Raw genomic sequence first — 16989 nt, 5'->3', positions numbered from 1 at the left:
TTCTCTAATGGAATGTTAGTTTATGTGAGTGTCCGTGACGACAGACTCCATTAAAGATCCTGGCGTGATGTTCCATCCCACTTTCTCAGTGATGGGTTACACACACCCTGTCATTCTGACACGGCCTTCACCCTCTCACAGCCAGAGCCAATGACCAACCTGGCTTTTGACGAAGAGCTACAGTGGCCCGGAGGTGATGGCAGATTGTCATATTGAGAAAGCAAGTGCCTCTGTCGTCACTAGGAGAAATAGGGGTCAAGGAGCTGAACATCACAGACTGTTGGACAATGTCTAGAATGTCCTCAGTGTGGTGCAATGGCATCGTGAATCATCAAAAGTTGACAGTCATCAAAATGAGCATGAAGTGATTTTTTAAATATTCCTTAGACTTGAGCACAATATTTGATTTCAATATTAAGTTTGAGAGGGAGTGAATTGATGATGCATGTTTGAAACACTCGAGTGATGAGGATGGCTGAATTCTCTTGCATGTGTCAGTCCAAGCAAAGCAATCCAATCCCTACTGATTTATCATGGAGAGATAAGCTTCCAGTCCCGAAGAGTTTTCTGAAACTCATGTAAATATGCCAATATTTAGTTTTACTGATACCAGCCCTATGTCTACATGCTGTGTTCTATCCTGGCAGCGAGTAGCATACAGTACATTTTGTCTAGCCTGCTGTGTCTGGTAGTGTGAGTGCTGACCCATTTCCCATGGGCACCGGGAGTCCACTTGGACCTGCTCTCCACTATCTGTTCTGTAATGTCATGACTGTGGAGCTGGGCTTGCGCCATATCTCCCCCACATCTAATGACCTCTTGTTTCACGGGCACCTCCTCCTCCTCCTCCTCCTCCTCCTCCGAACAACTGTCGACACATGCTCATGTTAAGCCTGTTTCACAGGATTGTGTACGCCATATGACATTCCGTCCCGAGGCCCCTATACATATACACACGTAGTGAATAAAACAGTGTTCTATCTCCATAGTGCACAAACACCAGTGGAGGCTGGTGGAGGTAGAAAGCGGAGGACGGGTGCATTACAATGAGCCTGTCCTCCGATTTCTACCTCCACCAGCCTCTCCTGACATACATCATTATGAAGAACATACTATACTGTCATGTCATTGCTTTTTCTCACAGGCGTCCTCCCTAAACACCATTTCTTTAAAGATGTGTCATGCAAGTTATCATAGAATCAGACATGTATGATTTTTTTCAACATTGAATGATACCGGAAAGTGATAAGAAACTTGTACTCGCTCAACAGTCAATTGTGTCTAACCTTAACCCTATAATGGTGTTTTAACACATTTGAGTAGGAACCTTGCCTTCAGCATACATCTCAATTTAGCTAAACCATTACCCCTAAACCCTTGCAGGAGTCTATTGCACTATGGGTAGAGCGGGATCCTGAGCCATGTCCGTTCCAATAACCTTACAGCAGTACATCCACAAATAAACAATAGAGGTCAAAGCCATTTGTCATTTGGCTATCGCTATCTTGTATGAAGAATGGTATTAGTGACACTAGTGGCTGTATGTTTATATGCCAGCAGACAGGAGAGGGGTATTTGGGTTGTCACTTATCTGTCATACGGTTTACCTACTCGCTTGCTCCCTCTGGTGTCTAAGATGAACACATCACCAATATTTTTACTCAACGAAACTGGATGACAAAATAGCTCACCTAACCCACCCCACCCCTGCATTCCCAGATGTTCATGTAATCTTCATAGGTTAAGGAAACAGGTTTATCTGCCCAAACAGGTTTATTTTACAATTGTTTGCATGATATTCAAAGGAGAAAAACTACAGCAGATGCGTAGACAGAAAGGCTGAATTGTGTCGTTGTGAACAGTGTCATCTGATACAGACACTGTCATATGGTAATATTCTGTATAAAACCACCTTTACTGAATTCACAGGTAAGACAAATGTAGTATTCTTTTCCCATTATATTTTCTATACTGTCAATCATTTTAATGTAAGACATATCTATAGATGTAGATTTGCCTATTTCAGGCATATCTACATTGATAAAATTCTGCATAATGCACCTTTAAAGTGTACTTGAAGAAGTGTGGATTGATTCTTTAAGAATGTAACTTATAAATGCCTCATGAGCTTAGTTCAACTGTTTTACCCTATCAGAACCCAAAATATAATTTATTTTACTTCATTGGTCGTAAACAATGTCATTGTAAATAAACACTGTATAGCTTTAAAACATGGTTAAAACTATCATTTTGATGTCATGGATGGTCAGTCCTTGCATCCATAGCAGTCAGTCCCTTGCATCAAAGTCTATGTATTTGAGAGTGGTTACATTTATATATATATATATATATATATATATATATATATATATATATGCCAGCCCCGTCCCTCAGCTGTTTACCAAATGAAGCGGCAGAGAGAACGTTTTGTTACTGTTTGAATCCCAGATTTTCCATTTAAAGTTGCTATACTCATAAATACATAATTGATTTTACATCGGGTTCCATTTCTCCCAGGTTACCATTATCATCAGAATGTGGTGGACTGTCATTACAGTTCTCTTTTTTCAGCTGTTCATGGTGACCACCTTAAAGTTGAAGGATAGTCATGTAAGTGGATTGAAAATGTGCTTGTCAAATAAACACCCTGTTTCTCTATTCATATAACCTCTCAAAAATGTTCACTATTGACACCATTCTTTGGTTCAGTCACTCCCTTCATTTGTTCAGATGCACTCAGTTCAGATGATATATATATCAGTATATATATGTGTGTGTGTGTGTGTGTGTATGTGTGTGTGTGTGTGTGTGTGTGTGTGTGTGTGTGTGTGTGTGTGTGTGTGTGTGTGTGTGTGTAAATAATCGACATGTTCTTTGTTTATTCAGTATGAGTTTGGAGACATCATTGCATTCCCTTGTGTGGTCAGGATGTCTGGGCGAAAATACACCTTTATACACCATGCGGTCTATGTGGGAGACAAGGATATTGTTGGGAAACCACCAAATAAAGATATATTTCACTTAATAGGTATACCATCATGTACTTTTACACACTTATTGATAAGGCATATATATCTGAATCACAATGTTTACACTACTCTCCATACAACTCTTCAAAAACAGGTTTTAATTCCATATCTGAGGCAACTAGTGAAATTGGCATTCATTGGAAGAAAAAACACCTTGATAAATCAACCATGAACCTCAAAGGCCTGGAGAGAAGGAGTGATGATGATATGATTAGAATCATAGAAGACCTGATTCGCAAGCCCCAGGCTGTGCTTGAACAAACATACAACTGTAAGGACCTTGCCCTATTCATCCGCTATGGGGTAAAACCAAAACACAATTTCCAGGTATACTACTATATAGCCTAACGTGATATTTCAGAAACAGTGTATTCCCTTAATGTTGGATGATCACTTGATATCCCTGTCATGTTCTCCCCACAGAGAGGTGCATTGGGACTTCTCAGAAGTCTGCTCTGAGAGCAGAGATGAAAAACGAAATTATATACCCTGGAATGCGTGACTCAAGCACCTCTGTATTACATTGTGTGATATATGAATGTATGTGGCAGGGTCATCATCCATCTACTTGCACACCATGCACTTCCCACCATGCCAGAACAACCCAGAGAGACAGTCAGCCAGTTTTGATGATTCTGTAACACACACCACGTTCGTCCCAGTATCAGATATTTTGGCAAAATAAATAATAATAATAATAAAACATTTCTTGTTTTCTTGCTCCCCCTGCCAACACCTTTTCTATCTTAGACGTGCACATGCACGCATTAACACATTCATTAAACTGAACATAGCTTGTGAAATACAGTATGTGTATAGGCACGCACACACACACACACACACACACACACACACACACATGTTTGTAAAATGTTTAAAGTTTGACTCTCATATTATTAGGCCTACTTACTTACTAGTATTCTACTTTCAAATATGCTTTCATTACACACCCATGCTTTATGCCTCCTCTTCAGTAGAGGGCGGTATACACCTGTCGTGTAGTGTCAAGCCATTGATGTTTACATTGCTATGACAAGAGGAAAAGGAAAAAGCCTTTCCTAATTTTCAGACTTTTGATTGAAACAGTAATCCCACATTCTTCACCAACATACAGTCTGAAAAATAAATTGCTCACCGCGGAAGCGGTATAGTTGATCGAGATGTCGGCAAGTGCTGTTTATGTCTTGGATTTAAAAGGCAAGGTAAGGATAACGAGACGCTTTGCTGCTCCTAGCAAGTTAGCCTAGCCACCGTCATCAAAGCACCGTTGGATTGGCTAGCTAACGTTAGCTTTTTGGCTATGCTTGTCCTGCCATCATCATTTCCTCCTTCATCTCTTGTTTGCCTTTCTTTTTACCATGATAACTTCTCCTCTAGTTTGTTGGAACGTTAGTTAGACCTTAATAATGGGTCTATAAATTACACAAGCTGTCAAATAACTTGTTATAGGACTAGCCTATTTGTTCAGTAATGCAACTAACACAGGTTCTGGATTCCGAGATTAATGTCTCAATTAATGTCTCATCATTTACTTATGTTAATGTATCATAGTTTCCAACATTGCACGTATCTATGCACAGTATTGTTTAGTTGTCTGTCTACTATATCTATTGTTTTGTGTAGGTCCTCATCTGTCGGAACTACCGAGGAGATGTGGACATGTCAGAGATCGAACATTTCATGACCCTTCTGATGGACAAAGAGGAGGAGGGCACCCTCTCTCCAATCTTGGCCCACGGAGGAGTCCGCTTCATGTGGATCAAGCACAACAACCTGTACCGTATCCTTGTCATGACCCACTAAATGTCTTGCTTTCACCACAGACCAAGCCCAATTGCATGTCATATCATATCATACATTGTTATATTTACTGACTGTTCATGATGTGTTCCTTTTCTTAACACATATCCTACCAGTTGTTGCTACATCCAAGAAGAATGCTAGTGTCTCCCTGGTTTTCTCCTTTCTCTACAAAATTATTCAGGTATGGGAGGTTTGCTGGATTTTTGAACCCTAAAGTTATACAGGTCCACTCTGTTAAGGCTTGAAGAATTGGAGTTGCTTGTTCTGTGCTCCTCAGGTGTTCTCAGAGTACTTCAAGGAGTTGGAGGAGGAGAGCATTAGGGATAACTTTGTCATCATCTACGAGCTGATGGACGAGCTGATGGACTTTGGTTACCCCCAGACTACAGACAGCAAGATCCTGCAAGAGTGTGTATTCACATTTGTTGCCTCTCTCTCTCTCTCTCTCTCTCTCTCTCTCTCTCTCTCTCTCTCTCTCTCTCTCTCTCTCTCTCTCTCTCTCTCTTAATTCTATACTACAGCATATCCTAATGATTTTCAACCCGTAGGTCAGGCTTTTACAACAGTGAACATGAGGACGTTTTAGACTCAACCCAACTGTTTGGTTGTTGTCAGCTGAATCACATGGCTACAGACAGTTCCTCTCCTCATTGTCTCGTTTCCTCACCCAGGGTTTGTTTATGTTTGTCCTCAGATACATCACTCAGGAGGGTCACAAGCTAGACACCGGCGCCCCACGCCCCCCTGCCACTGTCACCAATGCAGTGTCCTGGAGGTCAGAGGGCATCAAGTACAGGAAGAACGAAGTCTTCCTGGACGTCATCGAGTCAGTCAACCTGCTGGTAGGAACTTCTCCTTTTAGAAGAAGTCTGCTTTGTCTAAGACGTTTGCCTGGGTCATCGGTGTGTAAACTTCCTCCCTCTGTGTGCGTCACAACATGGGGAGTGTGTTTCAACGCTCTGACTTTGCAAGCTGTGTGGACAGGTCTTTGTTTTCATTGCTTTGATACATATGTCATGGTCTGTCTCTCTCTCTCTCTCTCTCTCTCTCTCTCTCTCTCTCTCTCTCTCTCTCTCAATTCAATACAATTAACTTATTGGCATGATAAGATTTCACCTCACATTGCCAAAGCAAACATATAAGTTATAAGTGACAAGACAGAACATAAATTGTGATAAATACAAAATAATAATACATTACAGTAATGACAGGAGTAGCAATTTACAAATAACAGGGATAACATTAGATTTGTTGTGTTGTTTCAATGGTTTTCCCCCCAATAGATTAGAATCTAATTTTTACTTTGTCTGTTTGTGTTTCAAATTCATTCTCTCTCTCTCTCTCTCTCTCTCTCTCTCTTTCTCTCTCTCCAGGTCAGTGCTAATGGTAACGTGTTGTGCAGTGAGATAGTGGGCTCCATAAAGATGCGTGTGTTCCTGTCAGGGATGCCGGAGCTCCGTCTGGGGCTCAATGACAAGGTTCTGTTTGAGAACACCGGAAGTAAGTTTCCCTGCACTCTGACTAGCCACCACTAGGGGCACTGTCTGCAGTAGTTGGGGGATGGGGGGTAACCGCAGGGATATGATGGGGAGCCCAGGGCGATTATTAGTTTAAATAGCAGTTACAAGATGCACTTTGAGCTACTACATTACAAACACATTTGGTCGAGATGCAAAACAAATGTTTATATTTTCCATAACCCACTTCTCTAGTCTACTACGAATTCTAGGTCAGCACTTTTGCCTAGAAATGAATGTTCCAGATTGCACCTTTTAACAGGTGTTAAGTTGTACTACTGCACATTTGAGTAGCTCTGGGGTTGTGCTGAACGGCCTCCTCTGCTGATCTCCATAGGAGGGAAAAGTAAGTCAGTGGAGCTGGAGGATACCAAGTTCCACCAGTGTGTGCGTCTGTCCCGCTTTGAGAACGACCGCACTATCTCCTTCATCCCCCCGGACGGAGAGTTTGAGCTCATGTCCTACCGCCTCAACACACACGTGAGTACCAACCAAGATGGCGGAACTGTAAAAGCACTGCCTGCTACGTATTCACATGTATTTTCTCCTGTCGACACTGAGAGTTTAGCATGATGTTTTGGCCTGTTCTTACCTGTGTATTGCTTCTTATTCTCTTTGTCTGTAATAGCAGCTGTCTACCACCAGGAGGTGATGAAGTTCTATACAAGGTTGACGTGTGTCCTGTTGCGTTCTATGGAATGAACCGGAAAAAAAATAAAAATGTTTGTTGTCTATTTGCATTTCAGGTGAAGCCTTTGATCTGGATCGAGTCTGTGATTGAGAAGCACTCCCACAGCAGGATCGAGTACATGATCAAGGTTAGCTCCATCTCACATGTAGTTTACTATGTTATCTTACAGCAGCATTGGGTAAATGCTCTAATACACTCAGTCAATGGCTACTGATGAACGGTTGAACTCACCTGCCTCTTTCCCTCAGGCTAAGAGTCAGTTCAAGAGGCGTTCTACGGCAAACAACGTAGAGATCCACATTCCCGTTCCCACGGACGCTGACACGCCCAAGTTCAAGACCACGGTGGGCAGTGTGAAGTGGATACCGGAGAACAGCGAGGTCGTCTGGTCCATCAAGTCTTTCCCTGTAAGCACAAACTCAGTAGTGAAGCATTGTGTTATGATCAGCTTATGAAACTGAACATGGAAAATGAGAGATTTACCGATGGAGTTCACGGATGCTGGGCAAATATGTTTTTTTTTTGTGTGTGTGCGTGTGTTCGTTCTCAGGGGGGAAAGGAGTATCTGATGCGTGCCCACTTTGGCCTGCCCAGTGTGGAGGCGGAGGATAAGGAGGGGAAGCCTCCCATCAGCGTCAAGTTTGAGATCCCCTACTTCACCACTTCAGGCATCCAGGTGGGGCTCACTCAAAGAAGCTGCAGTAACACACAGTAGTCTATTCACAAATACGTACATACATATACATACATACCAGTGGAGGCTTGTGGAGGTAGAAATTGGAGGACAGACTCATTGTAATGCATGGAATGGAATGAGGAATGTTATCAAAACACGGTACCAATTTTCATTCCCTTCCATGCATTACAATGAGCTCCTCCTCCAATTTCTGCCTCCACCAGCCTCCCCTGATACATACATACATACATAGTCTATACTGTAGAGAAGAGTTTTACTCGGGTGTTCTCCTGTCAAGCTGGTGTTGTAACACAAGGTGGCGCCGTTGGACACCTAATAACTCCCTTTGTCACACCGTACGTCTGATGTGACAGTAATTATATGGTCTGGATGTTAGATGACATTCACAGTCATAGAACTGCATGTTATTAGGTATCCAATCACCTTTCAATAAGCCTATATGTATCTCAGATAGCCCTTACACTTCGAGCACCTTGGAAAGGGGGTAAAATCAGTGATGGGACTGTTGATGGCCAGAGGGGGCAGTAGAGTAACAATATTGACTTGATTTGAATGGACACCTGTAGGCCATGTTTCTGTGCCAGTGAGAGAGCTGAGAAGTGTGTTTGTGATGGTGAGAGGAATCCTAAGTGTTGTTAGAGGAAGCAAACCTCAGGAATAATGTACTGTAGGCCTATGGCAAGTTCAATATCACGGTCCCGACTCTCTGTGTCACTGCTGTCTGAACTGTCTGATACGGTCTTGAACTCTTGAGTAAGAGCTATTTAAATGGGGGGGAAGCATATTGAAAATGCAGTTGCTTTGAGTCTGGCATGGAGTCCATTTCTTAATTGCTCTCTCTTTGAGACCCTTGTTTGACCATACCACACCCGTCCAATTAAGGAGGAGGCTGATGATTCAAGTTCCAATATGACAACTGTTGCATCAGTTTGATTGGATTGTCCATAGAGGTCAGGTTTGGGAGTAACTCTGAATTACCTACAATTTGCATGCGACTTTATTACGTTCTATAGAAATTAGGCAGCCCACACGGAAATAAAGACCATGATTTCTAATCGAATCTCCTCGTCAATGTGGAATATTTGTCAATAGGATGAGACTTTCTGCCCTTTTTCAAGGTAATTGAGCAGCTGAAAGAGGCGATTTCCTTCTCCATTCTCTTGCTAGACAGTAGAGTTCCTCAATTCTACCCACGCTCTTGACCTCGGCTCACAAGAGCAGATGCTTGAGAACGTCTATCATGGGCTTCAGAGGAACATGGAGGAGATATTGTTGAACTACGGAGATGGATAGAGCTCCCAGAGACGTACAGTACAGTATGTGATATCCCATGCCTGTCTCACTGCATACCTCCCTCCCGTCTTGCAAGCCCTGTAAGCACTACAGTACTAAAATGCTAGCAAAAGTTCAGAGTAGCCCCCAAGCATTTTCAGACAGATTGCAGTCTCTTTTAACATTTTAAAACAAGGGCACTCCTCCTTCGGGGATAATTATTTGGTCCCTGAAAACTCAAAGACACTTTCTTGGTGTTCAGGGTAAACCCTTCAATGCCCCTGCGGTCTCCTTGGCCACCCGCAACGTTGAATATTCCCATCAGATTCCCGTTGGAGCGCCAGCCGTCTGTCCTTATTACAGGGGACTAGCAGACAGGGTCCCAGCCACTAATGCAGCTAGTGTCAACATGTGACGATAAGTTTTGCCAAAGTAGCTTAATTAGACATGTGCACATATCAAAGCATGTGAAAGTTCCTCTTAACCATGCCACTAAGTGCAGGCAGGCACACATGTTAAACATGCTAATAACAGCCCGACGGGCGTTTTATGACAAATGAATGTCAGCCGACATTATCTTTGACATTTTTTGTGACCGTGTACTGTACCGTAACTATGCAGGGAAGCAATGATGAAGCAGAAAGACGTCACAACACGTTTTTCGCAAAACCTGTCATCCAAGCCAATGCTTTCAGGTGGTGTTTTATGCAAATAGACATTTCCGCTCAGACTTTAGCCCAAACCAATTGACGTTCAATGGAAAATGGCTTTAAAGCCATTTCATGTAGCAGACTATGGGCCCACGGTTGTACTGTACCCTACTGTATGTGGGCCGGGCCGGGCCTGGGTGTGAGGCAGACAAGTGCTGCGCCTGCAGACTCTGAGAGCCTGTTTTGTCGTCATGTCTCTGGTCTGGTGGCTGCATCTCTCCTTCTATGACCTCACTGTGTAGTGGAGGGTTAATGACAAGGCGGCCAGTACCCAAGGCTTTACCAGCGGCCTGCCACCGCGGCTCGACCCACAAATTCCAGCTCTGTCTCTCTCCGGCTCCAAGCTGGGAATGGGAACCAGGCAGAGATGGCCATCATCTCAGAGAGAGAGCGTCTCCCTATAAGTGGCCCTGTCGCTCCAACACACTGAATGTGGCCCCATGCGTTGCTCTAGTCTGAAGGAGAAGGATTGTGTAGGTGTGCTCATGGACTAGTTTTGGCCTGTATGATCTGTTTCAAGACTGGTATAACGGGGGCAAACACACAAGCAGGTCGTGGGAATGATATTGAGATGAATGATCATATTTGCGGCCGCTGACTAAGAATGTTGAGGAAATAGTTGTGTTTCTGCGGATGTGGAAGACAGGTCTTAACAATCCATTTTAGAAGGGTTTAGTGGATGAGGGTCCCTGTTGGCTGTCGCTCTCGCTGCAGCTCCTCTTCCTTCCACACACAACATAAAGCACGACAAAGTATAGAACCGTCCTAGACAAATTATAGACGAGAGTAAAACAGATGAACACAAAGACAATACTACAACTGGTTGTCGAAATGGTGTGGTTACAACACCCTGGTGATGAAATATCCGTTGATCGCTTGTGTAAATGGTACAGTGAATTCTGCTGACATCTGCTGACATGAGCCCTCTCCCCCCCCCGCACCCCTCTCCCTCCCCTCCGCACCCCTTCTTCCCCCCAAGCCTCTCTGAGAGTACAGTTATGTAAATGAGTTGAGTGCCCCTTGAAGGCAGAGCGACCAGAAGGTGCCACTTCCTCTAAAAAAAAACAAAAAAAAGTGTAGATCTCAACCACATCCGGAACATTCAAATGGATGGACCAACCTCTGAAATTCACACAGACTTCCCCATTAACATGTAGTCTATGTATGGATACTCCATCATTGAGTAATGCTTGAGTAATCTGCGACCAATAGGCATAAAATAGAAGTGTAGACATGTCGATCCATATAAAACAAGATACGGTCTTGTCTCTTCATAAAAAATAACGTGACGCCCCCTCTCCTTCTCCCTCTCTCTGTGCAGGTGCGTTACCTGAAGATCATTGAGAAGAGTGGCTATCAAGCCCTGCCATGGGTGCGCTACATCACTCAGAACGGAGGTACGTCAAGAAGGGTTTTCTCTTTCTGACCCACGTGCATATGCCCTTAGAATGCCCTTATGTGCATATGTTGGGCAACACAGAGTGAAACCTGATGGGAAGCTGACACAGTTCTGTGAAAAGGGGATACACCATAGGAAAAAGGGCAATGTAGCAATGTCCTGTTAAATAGTACAGGAGCTGGAGTTTTTGTGTTGGGCTTTTTCATAACGAGATGTGATGTAAGGCTCTCTAGTCTCATTTATCTCCTAATTGCTACACATCCTCATCTAATTGTCCCATGGACAGTATTTGATTAATTCCTAAAAGCCGGGCAGAAAAGGCTCAGCTGTCACCGGTTTATTTGTCTCCGATTTCCCGGTTCTCAGTCCCATTTAAATCTGCTAATTTCTGTTTATTAAAGTCTGTTCATTTCCTCCTTGTTTATAGATTACCAGCTCCGGACGCAGTAGGAGGAGTCAGCTCTGGGCAGGGGGAGGTCCTGGGAGGGGCGGGGTCTTATCTCTGATGTACATGAGTGACAGGTGTCAATCATATGACATCATGGACCATCAGTGTCAACATGTATTTGTTTCATTCATATTCATATATGATGTTCATTTCGAATCAATGCAAATGTGTGAAGGAACTCTTTTGCAAGCATACTGCTTATAGCTTAAATAAAGAGATTGTAATGTTATACTGTATGGCTCATGACAACATGACAAAGGCCATTTTTGGCCATACATCCTATGCAGCTATGCAGTCCAGGGTCACAGGTCAGACAGCACTGTTTGCCTAAATGGGACAACTGCTCTGAGAAGAAAAGGAGTCACAATGGTCATTTCAAATGTTACTGTAATAATGTTAACAGGTCAACAATATCTCATTCAGAGTGGTCAATCTTAGAGTATGATTTATTTTTTATATACATACAGAAGTGTTTTTTTTTTTTTTTTTTGGTCTGTCATATTTCTAATTTGTTGATTATTTGTATATATTTGGTATGTCTAATTTCAAATCAGTGTTATTGGATCACTGTGAATTAATACATTTGTATTGTTATTGTTTTGTATGTTGTCACCTTGATGATTTCTGTTTTTACCCTATCTAGAATGTACAGCCATAGGTTAATACATACTCTGTGTTAGTGCCTAAGTAATACCTCATGCTTGGTTATTAAGATATTGTCATTTCAAATCAAATTGCTTGAATTCAACTGCCAAACATTCAAGAGATTGTCATGATGCTGGCCATGGATTTGAACACAATACCTATTGAAAATCCCTCTATTGACCCCTGCACTTCTATCCCTTGTTGTCAATCTATGATATACGCACTGTTTTAAATCATTAAATATTTGTTTGGATACTCTGTTTCGTTTTCTCATTGAGTCCCTTTCTCTTTCATTTCATGATCGTTTCATAGTCAGTTGAAGAGTAACCCAAGAGTTTGCCTAAAACCCTGTTGTCCTCAGGTACCTGTTAAACAGCCAAGTGTGGAATGCTGAATTGAGGGAAAAACAGAGCGTAGAGGTTTCCTGTCCCAAGCCTGTACTATTGGTCTACTAGCCCTCTCTCTGGCTATTTTCATCCAGAGGCCTCTCTCAACAGCACTGCTCTGCTCCCAGGACCTGGCTGGAGCCTGTGTGATGTCACCTGCTATTTAGGACCAGTGTTCGGTAAACATGCAGGAACTCTGGAGAGGATGTGACTCAAACTGTGCACTCACTCACTGACGTCTCAACTCACACCAGCAGGCTCCTGGGTTCATTGGAAGATGGCCCTGCACAGAGTGGCCATTGTTCAGGTTTTATTCAGAACCGACAACGGATTAGGTCATGGTTGAGTTTTGGCTAGTTAGGTAATTCTAGTATGTTCTCTCATGACTCATATAGACAACAGGTAAAGTGGTTTTTCGTGACAAGCGACCCAATAGGCTAGGTTTGTGTCCACTGTGCTTTTTCCATTCGATTCTTATCTTCCTCAAAAAAGAGCTAATCGCAAAATCATCTAACGCCCACGTAACAGGTGTGTATTGTTCTGGAGGAGTTTTGATTGACAGGACTCAATCTTTCACTAAAATATGTAAGGGTTAGATATGTTCAAGTTGGCTCTCTTGGTTAAGGTCACGACAACGTCTAGTACCCACAACCTTGATTTATGTGTATTTTGGCATTCCAGACTCCTTCATTAGCCTCCACTTTCAGGAAAAGTCTTATTTGTATTTCTACACGGTCTTCTCAGCAACAACTTTTTTTTAATGAAATCATTCAGGGCTTTTAAGTATTCCCAAAAGCCATTTTTGAGAAAAGTTAAAATAACAGCAGCTGAGGCACTTCCCGTATAATGGCATATAGGTGCAACATTCCGCCGTAGATTGAAACCCATCTCTTCAGGCTACATCTTAACTGTCCCTCCTAAAGACCTCTTCATTTCCCTGTACAAGTTTCTCTACTGTGAAAAAAACTACTGCCATTACTGCCTGATCCTACCATAGATTACTTTATCTTATGATGACTGATGTATACTGTAGATGATTCCCTTACTTAAACAAATGTATTTGTTGTAAGTCGCTTTGGATAAAGGCGTCTGCTAAATGCCATAAATGTAAATGTAAAATGTACCATCTAGTAGAGGTCAGCATTTCTGACAGGCTGAAACCAGACAACAGTGATATATCAGATTCCTCTCGTTAAAAATAAACAAAAGGTGTATTATCAGTTACGATCATCACATTGGCAGGGTTGCTATGGTAATCCTTTCGTTGGCAGTGTACACCAACACACTCCTCTATCCGGGTGCCCCGTCCTTCCCTGTGTGTGTGAGGGAGTTGAGTGGGCGGGCAGGCAGGCGTCAATGGAGGTGAGTCAGACAGACACATTTATCTGTGAATTTGTTTACTTACTCATCTGTCAACATTACGATTCTCTCAATCGGCTATTTCCCCAACCCTCATGTCCGTCATTCATGTATTTAGGAGACAACACAGACAGGGGAGGCTACATTCCTCATTCCAGTCCATGCACTACAATGAGCCCGACCTTTGATTTCTACCTCCACCAGCCGCCCCTGTGACACAGTGTACAGGTTATCTGGTCTTTCCCGTATCTAGAGGCAACCCAGGGCCACAGAAATGCTCTGAGCAAAGCCAGTTGGTTGCACTGAATCTCTGACCTGAACTTTCCTTGGCAACGTCTCTTTTATGATGTTTGGCAGAAGATGTGAAAATCGGATTTGGCTCATGATGAGGAGGTCACATTCATGAGGCGATTTCTACCTTGGGTTCCAGAACCAGAGCAGTTATATTTCAAAAGGAACACACACACACACACACACACACACACACACACACACACACACACACACACACACACACACACACACACACACACACACACACACACACACACACACACACACACACACACACACACACACACACGCTTACATAACGAACGGTTTTAAGGCCTGTTACTGTATGTGTATCTTGTTGGGGGGGTTTTGCTTTTACTTCCTACAATTTGTAAACATTTACATTATTCAGATATCCAGGGGTCATATTCAGTGCATATGAGCATTATAAGTGAATGGGTAGTTCATATAGTGCCATTCTAATATTGGATGATTGTTGTTAGATTATTTGGACAGTGTTCTATAGGACTTCTGACAGATAATTATAATCAATCGTTACCGGAACAAACATATATGGTTGCAGTCTGCACCAGCTGATACAGATCTGCCCTGTTGGCTCTGTTGCACAGCGAGACACTCACCTTCACACAGAGGTGCGTCGCACGAACACTCTGTGTTTACTAGACACGGAACCCTGCTGCCTAGCAACCAGCTCTCCTAGAGGGAAACCCTTGCCACTCATTCAGGACTCTGAACCGTCTCTGTGACGTCAATAGCGGTCCTTCCCCTCTCGGACATGCCCCGGGCCCCTGTAATCTGCTCAGGGAATTCTTTCACCTGCACTTGTGAAAGGTAAATAGTTGATGAGTCATTGAGAAGAGACAGTATAATGGTGATGTGGGTATTACACTGGATAATGTAAACTGGAAATTGTACAATGTGCAGTCAGACACACACTCTCCCACAGAACCCTGAAATAGTTACAGCACCGGTAGAAAAACACTGCAATTCTAAGGCTTGGTGTGTGGGCTTAGCCAGCTACTCTTCATGTGTCAGGAAATTTCCACTCTCCACAGTAGACATAAGACAATGTTGGTTTATAGAGCACATGCCTATAGCTGAATATGGCCTTGAGGCTACTTGGTGGCCTTGATTGATATAACACATTTTTAAATATGCATATTGTTCATAATTTGTGTAATACTGAGTACTATCAGTGATAATTGTACAGTTGTAAGTCTACTTATAGTAAATTCCATCATGTCTCCCTTTGCCACAAACAACCTGCATAGATTGTTGGCAAAACCAATGAATCCTCCCTCATTCTCACTCCCTCAAAAGAATTCAATTGGACAATCTCCAAATTAAACTCAGGTAAAGTACTGCCAAGCAAAATCATACCAGCAACTCACTATTTGCATATTAGTTTTCACCAAGTCCTCCAGGTCTGTAGTGCCACAACATGTCCTAACCTTATGGGGATTACAGAGAAATGACACTTGAATAACAGCCATTCTCCTGTATGACCTCAGGCTAATGCTAGAACATGAAAAAAAGTTCTGCTTTACCCAAAGAAAAAAAACACCTAAAAAGTGCTGTGCGTTGATAGCCTTCATTATGACAGGTCTCATGTGAGAAAACAAGCTGAGAGCCTTCTTTACAGTCAACTTTATTAACTAGAAAGAAGAGGAAGTTACTTTTTATACAGAGGTTCTTTCTTTCACATAAAAGAACATTTAAAGGACTTCAGTAATGTATTCACACATTTCTAAGCACAAGTATTAGCTTTAGAGAAACTGAAGGAAGCCTCTTCCTCTTTTTCTTCAATGAATTTAACTGTCACAATAAGCTTTGCTTGAGGCAGCATGTAAGTTGAGCAGTCTTTTCTAAGTGAAACAATACATTAGTAAATCCTTGTCTGTGTTGTGTGAGACTGCACAGGAGACAACCATGACACCTGGCTCTTAGATGTTAAAAGTTCAGAAGAACCATATGATTCTGTATTTGTCTCTGTGCCTGGAGTCCTGATTCTGGTCCTGAGCAATAAAAAGTTAATATAACAAATAATAAGCATGTCTTCTCTGAGCTTCTAAACAGAGACACCTTGCCCAAGCTCACAGTAACGACAATCACATACACACCAAAAAAAAAAAAAAAAAAGACCACGGCAATGTCTGATGGCCAAAACCACGAGCAGCCATCCTTTTATTTACTATTCATTTGATTCATAATTCAACTGGATCTACATCTGGAGATTATCAGCCATTTCACAGCTGCAATACACATAAAGTCACTTGTCAGAAACCTCTAATTCATTTTGATGGTCCACCAGAGTGCTTTTTGGTTTTTCTCTTTTGCTACTGAAAATATTTGTGTTTTCCTTCCTCTAGTTCCTCTGGACATTTGATATGACTTGGACGGCATCCGACATACTTTCTACTACCCTTAATGCAGTTTCTCTGAACCAAATGATATTTTAGCACAAGTGCATGGCAACAGCAAAACAAAGAGGCACAAGATGAATTCTTTCTCCGACCACTTTTTGAATTACTGATCATGTAAAAACCCACTGCGGCTTCCAGATTGCAAACATCAGTGCTTGGAGCCCGCATGCAAACCATCCCTCTAAATAGGGTTGTCTATTTCTGTTGGGCTGTGGGGAACATGTGTTTGACATCAGTGTCACTCTGAGACATTTGCAGTGGGACTGAGTCCTTTTGTCATTGTCCCCTTTGGAGCGGTAGCAGTCGGCTTCTCTGA

General features: G+C 42.5%; 1 protein-coding gene and 1 long non-coding RNA gene across 4 annotated transcripts; both read left to right on the top strand.

The window, feature by feature from the left end:
- Nucleotides 1-1848: 1848 nt before the first annotated feature.
- Nucleotides 1849-3685, top strand: LOC310818685. Of its 3 annotated transcripts, none has more exons than XR_014554727.1 (5): nucleotides 1849-1929; nucleotides 2518-2610; nucleotides 2887-3028; nucleotides 3124-3300; nucleotides 3453-3685. It is a non-coding gene; the product is annotated as an uncharacterized lncRNA (long non-coding RNA). The 3 variants fall into 3 exon arrangements; XR_014554728.1 differs by having other exon boundaries at nucleotides 3124-3332; XR_014554729.1 differs by having other exon boundaries at nucleotides 3124-3356.
- A 388-nt stretch (nucleotides 3686-4073) lies between these two features.
- Nucleotides 4074-12469, top strand: ap1m1 (adaptor related protein complex 1 subunit mu 1). The gene is made up of 12 exons (XM_083689895.1): nucleotides 4074-4231; nucleotides 4653-4809; nucleotides 4946-5013; nucleotides 5110-5240; nucleotides 5527-5674; nucleotides 6206-6332; nucleotides 6687-6829; nucleotides 7096-7167; nucleotides 7289-7447; nucleotides 7591-7716; nucleotides 11041-11116; nucleotides 11546-12469. The coding sequence occupies exons 1-12, from the start codon at nucleotides 4190-4192 to the stop codon at nucleotides 11566-11568; spliced, it is 1272 nt and encodes a 423-aa protein (XP_083546021.1). The 5' UTR covers nucleotides 4074-4189; the 3' UTR covers nucleotides 11569-12469.
- Nucleotides 12470-16989: the final 4520 nt, after the last annotated feature.

Source organism: Argentina silus, assembly GCF_951799395.1.
Source record: "Argentina silus genome assembly, chromosome: 18".
Lineage (NCBI taxonomy): Eukaryota > Metazoa > Chordata > Actinopteri > Argentiniformes > Argentinidae > Argentina > Argentina silus.
Note: the sequence above shows the minus strand (reverse complement) of the source record. Positions and strands in the feature narration are given on the sequence as shown.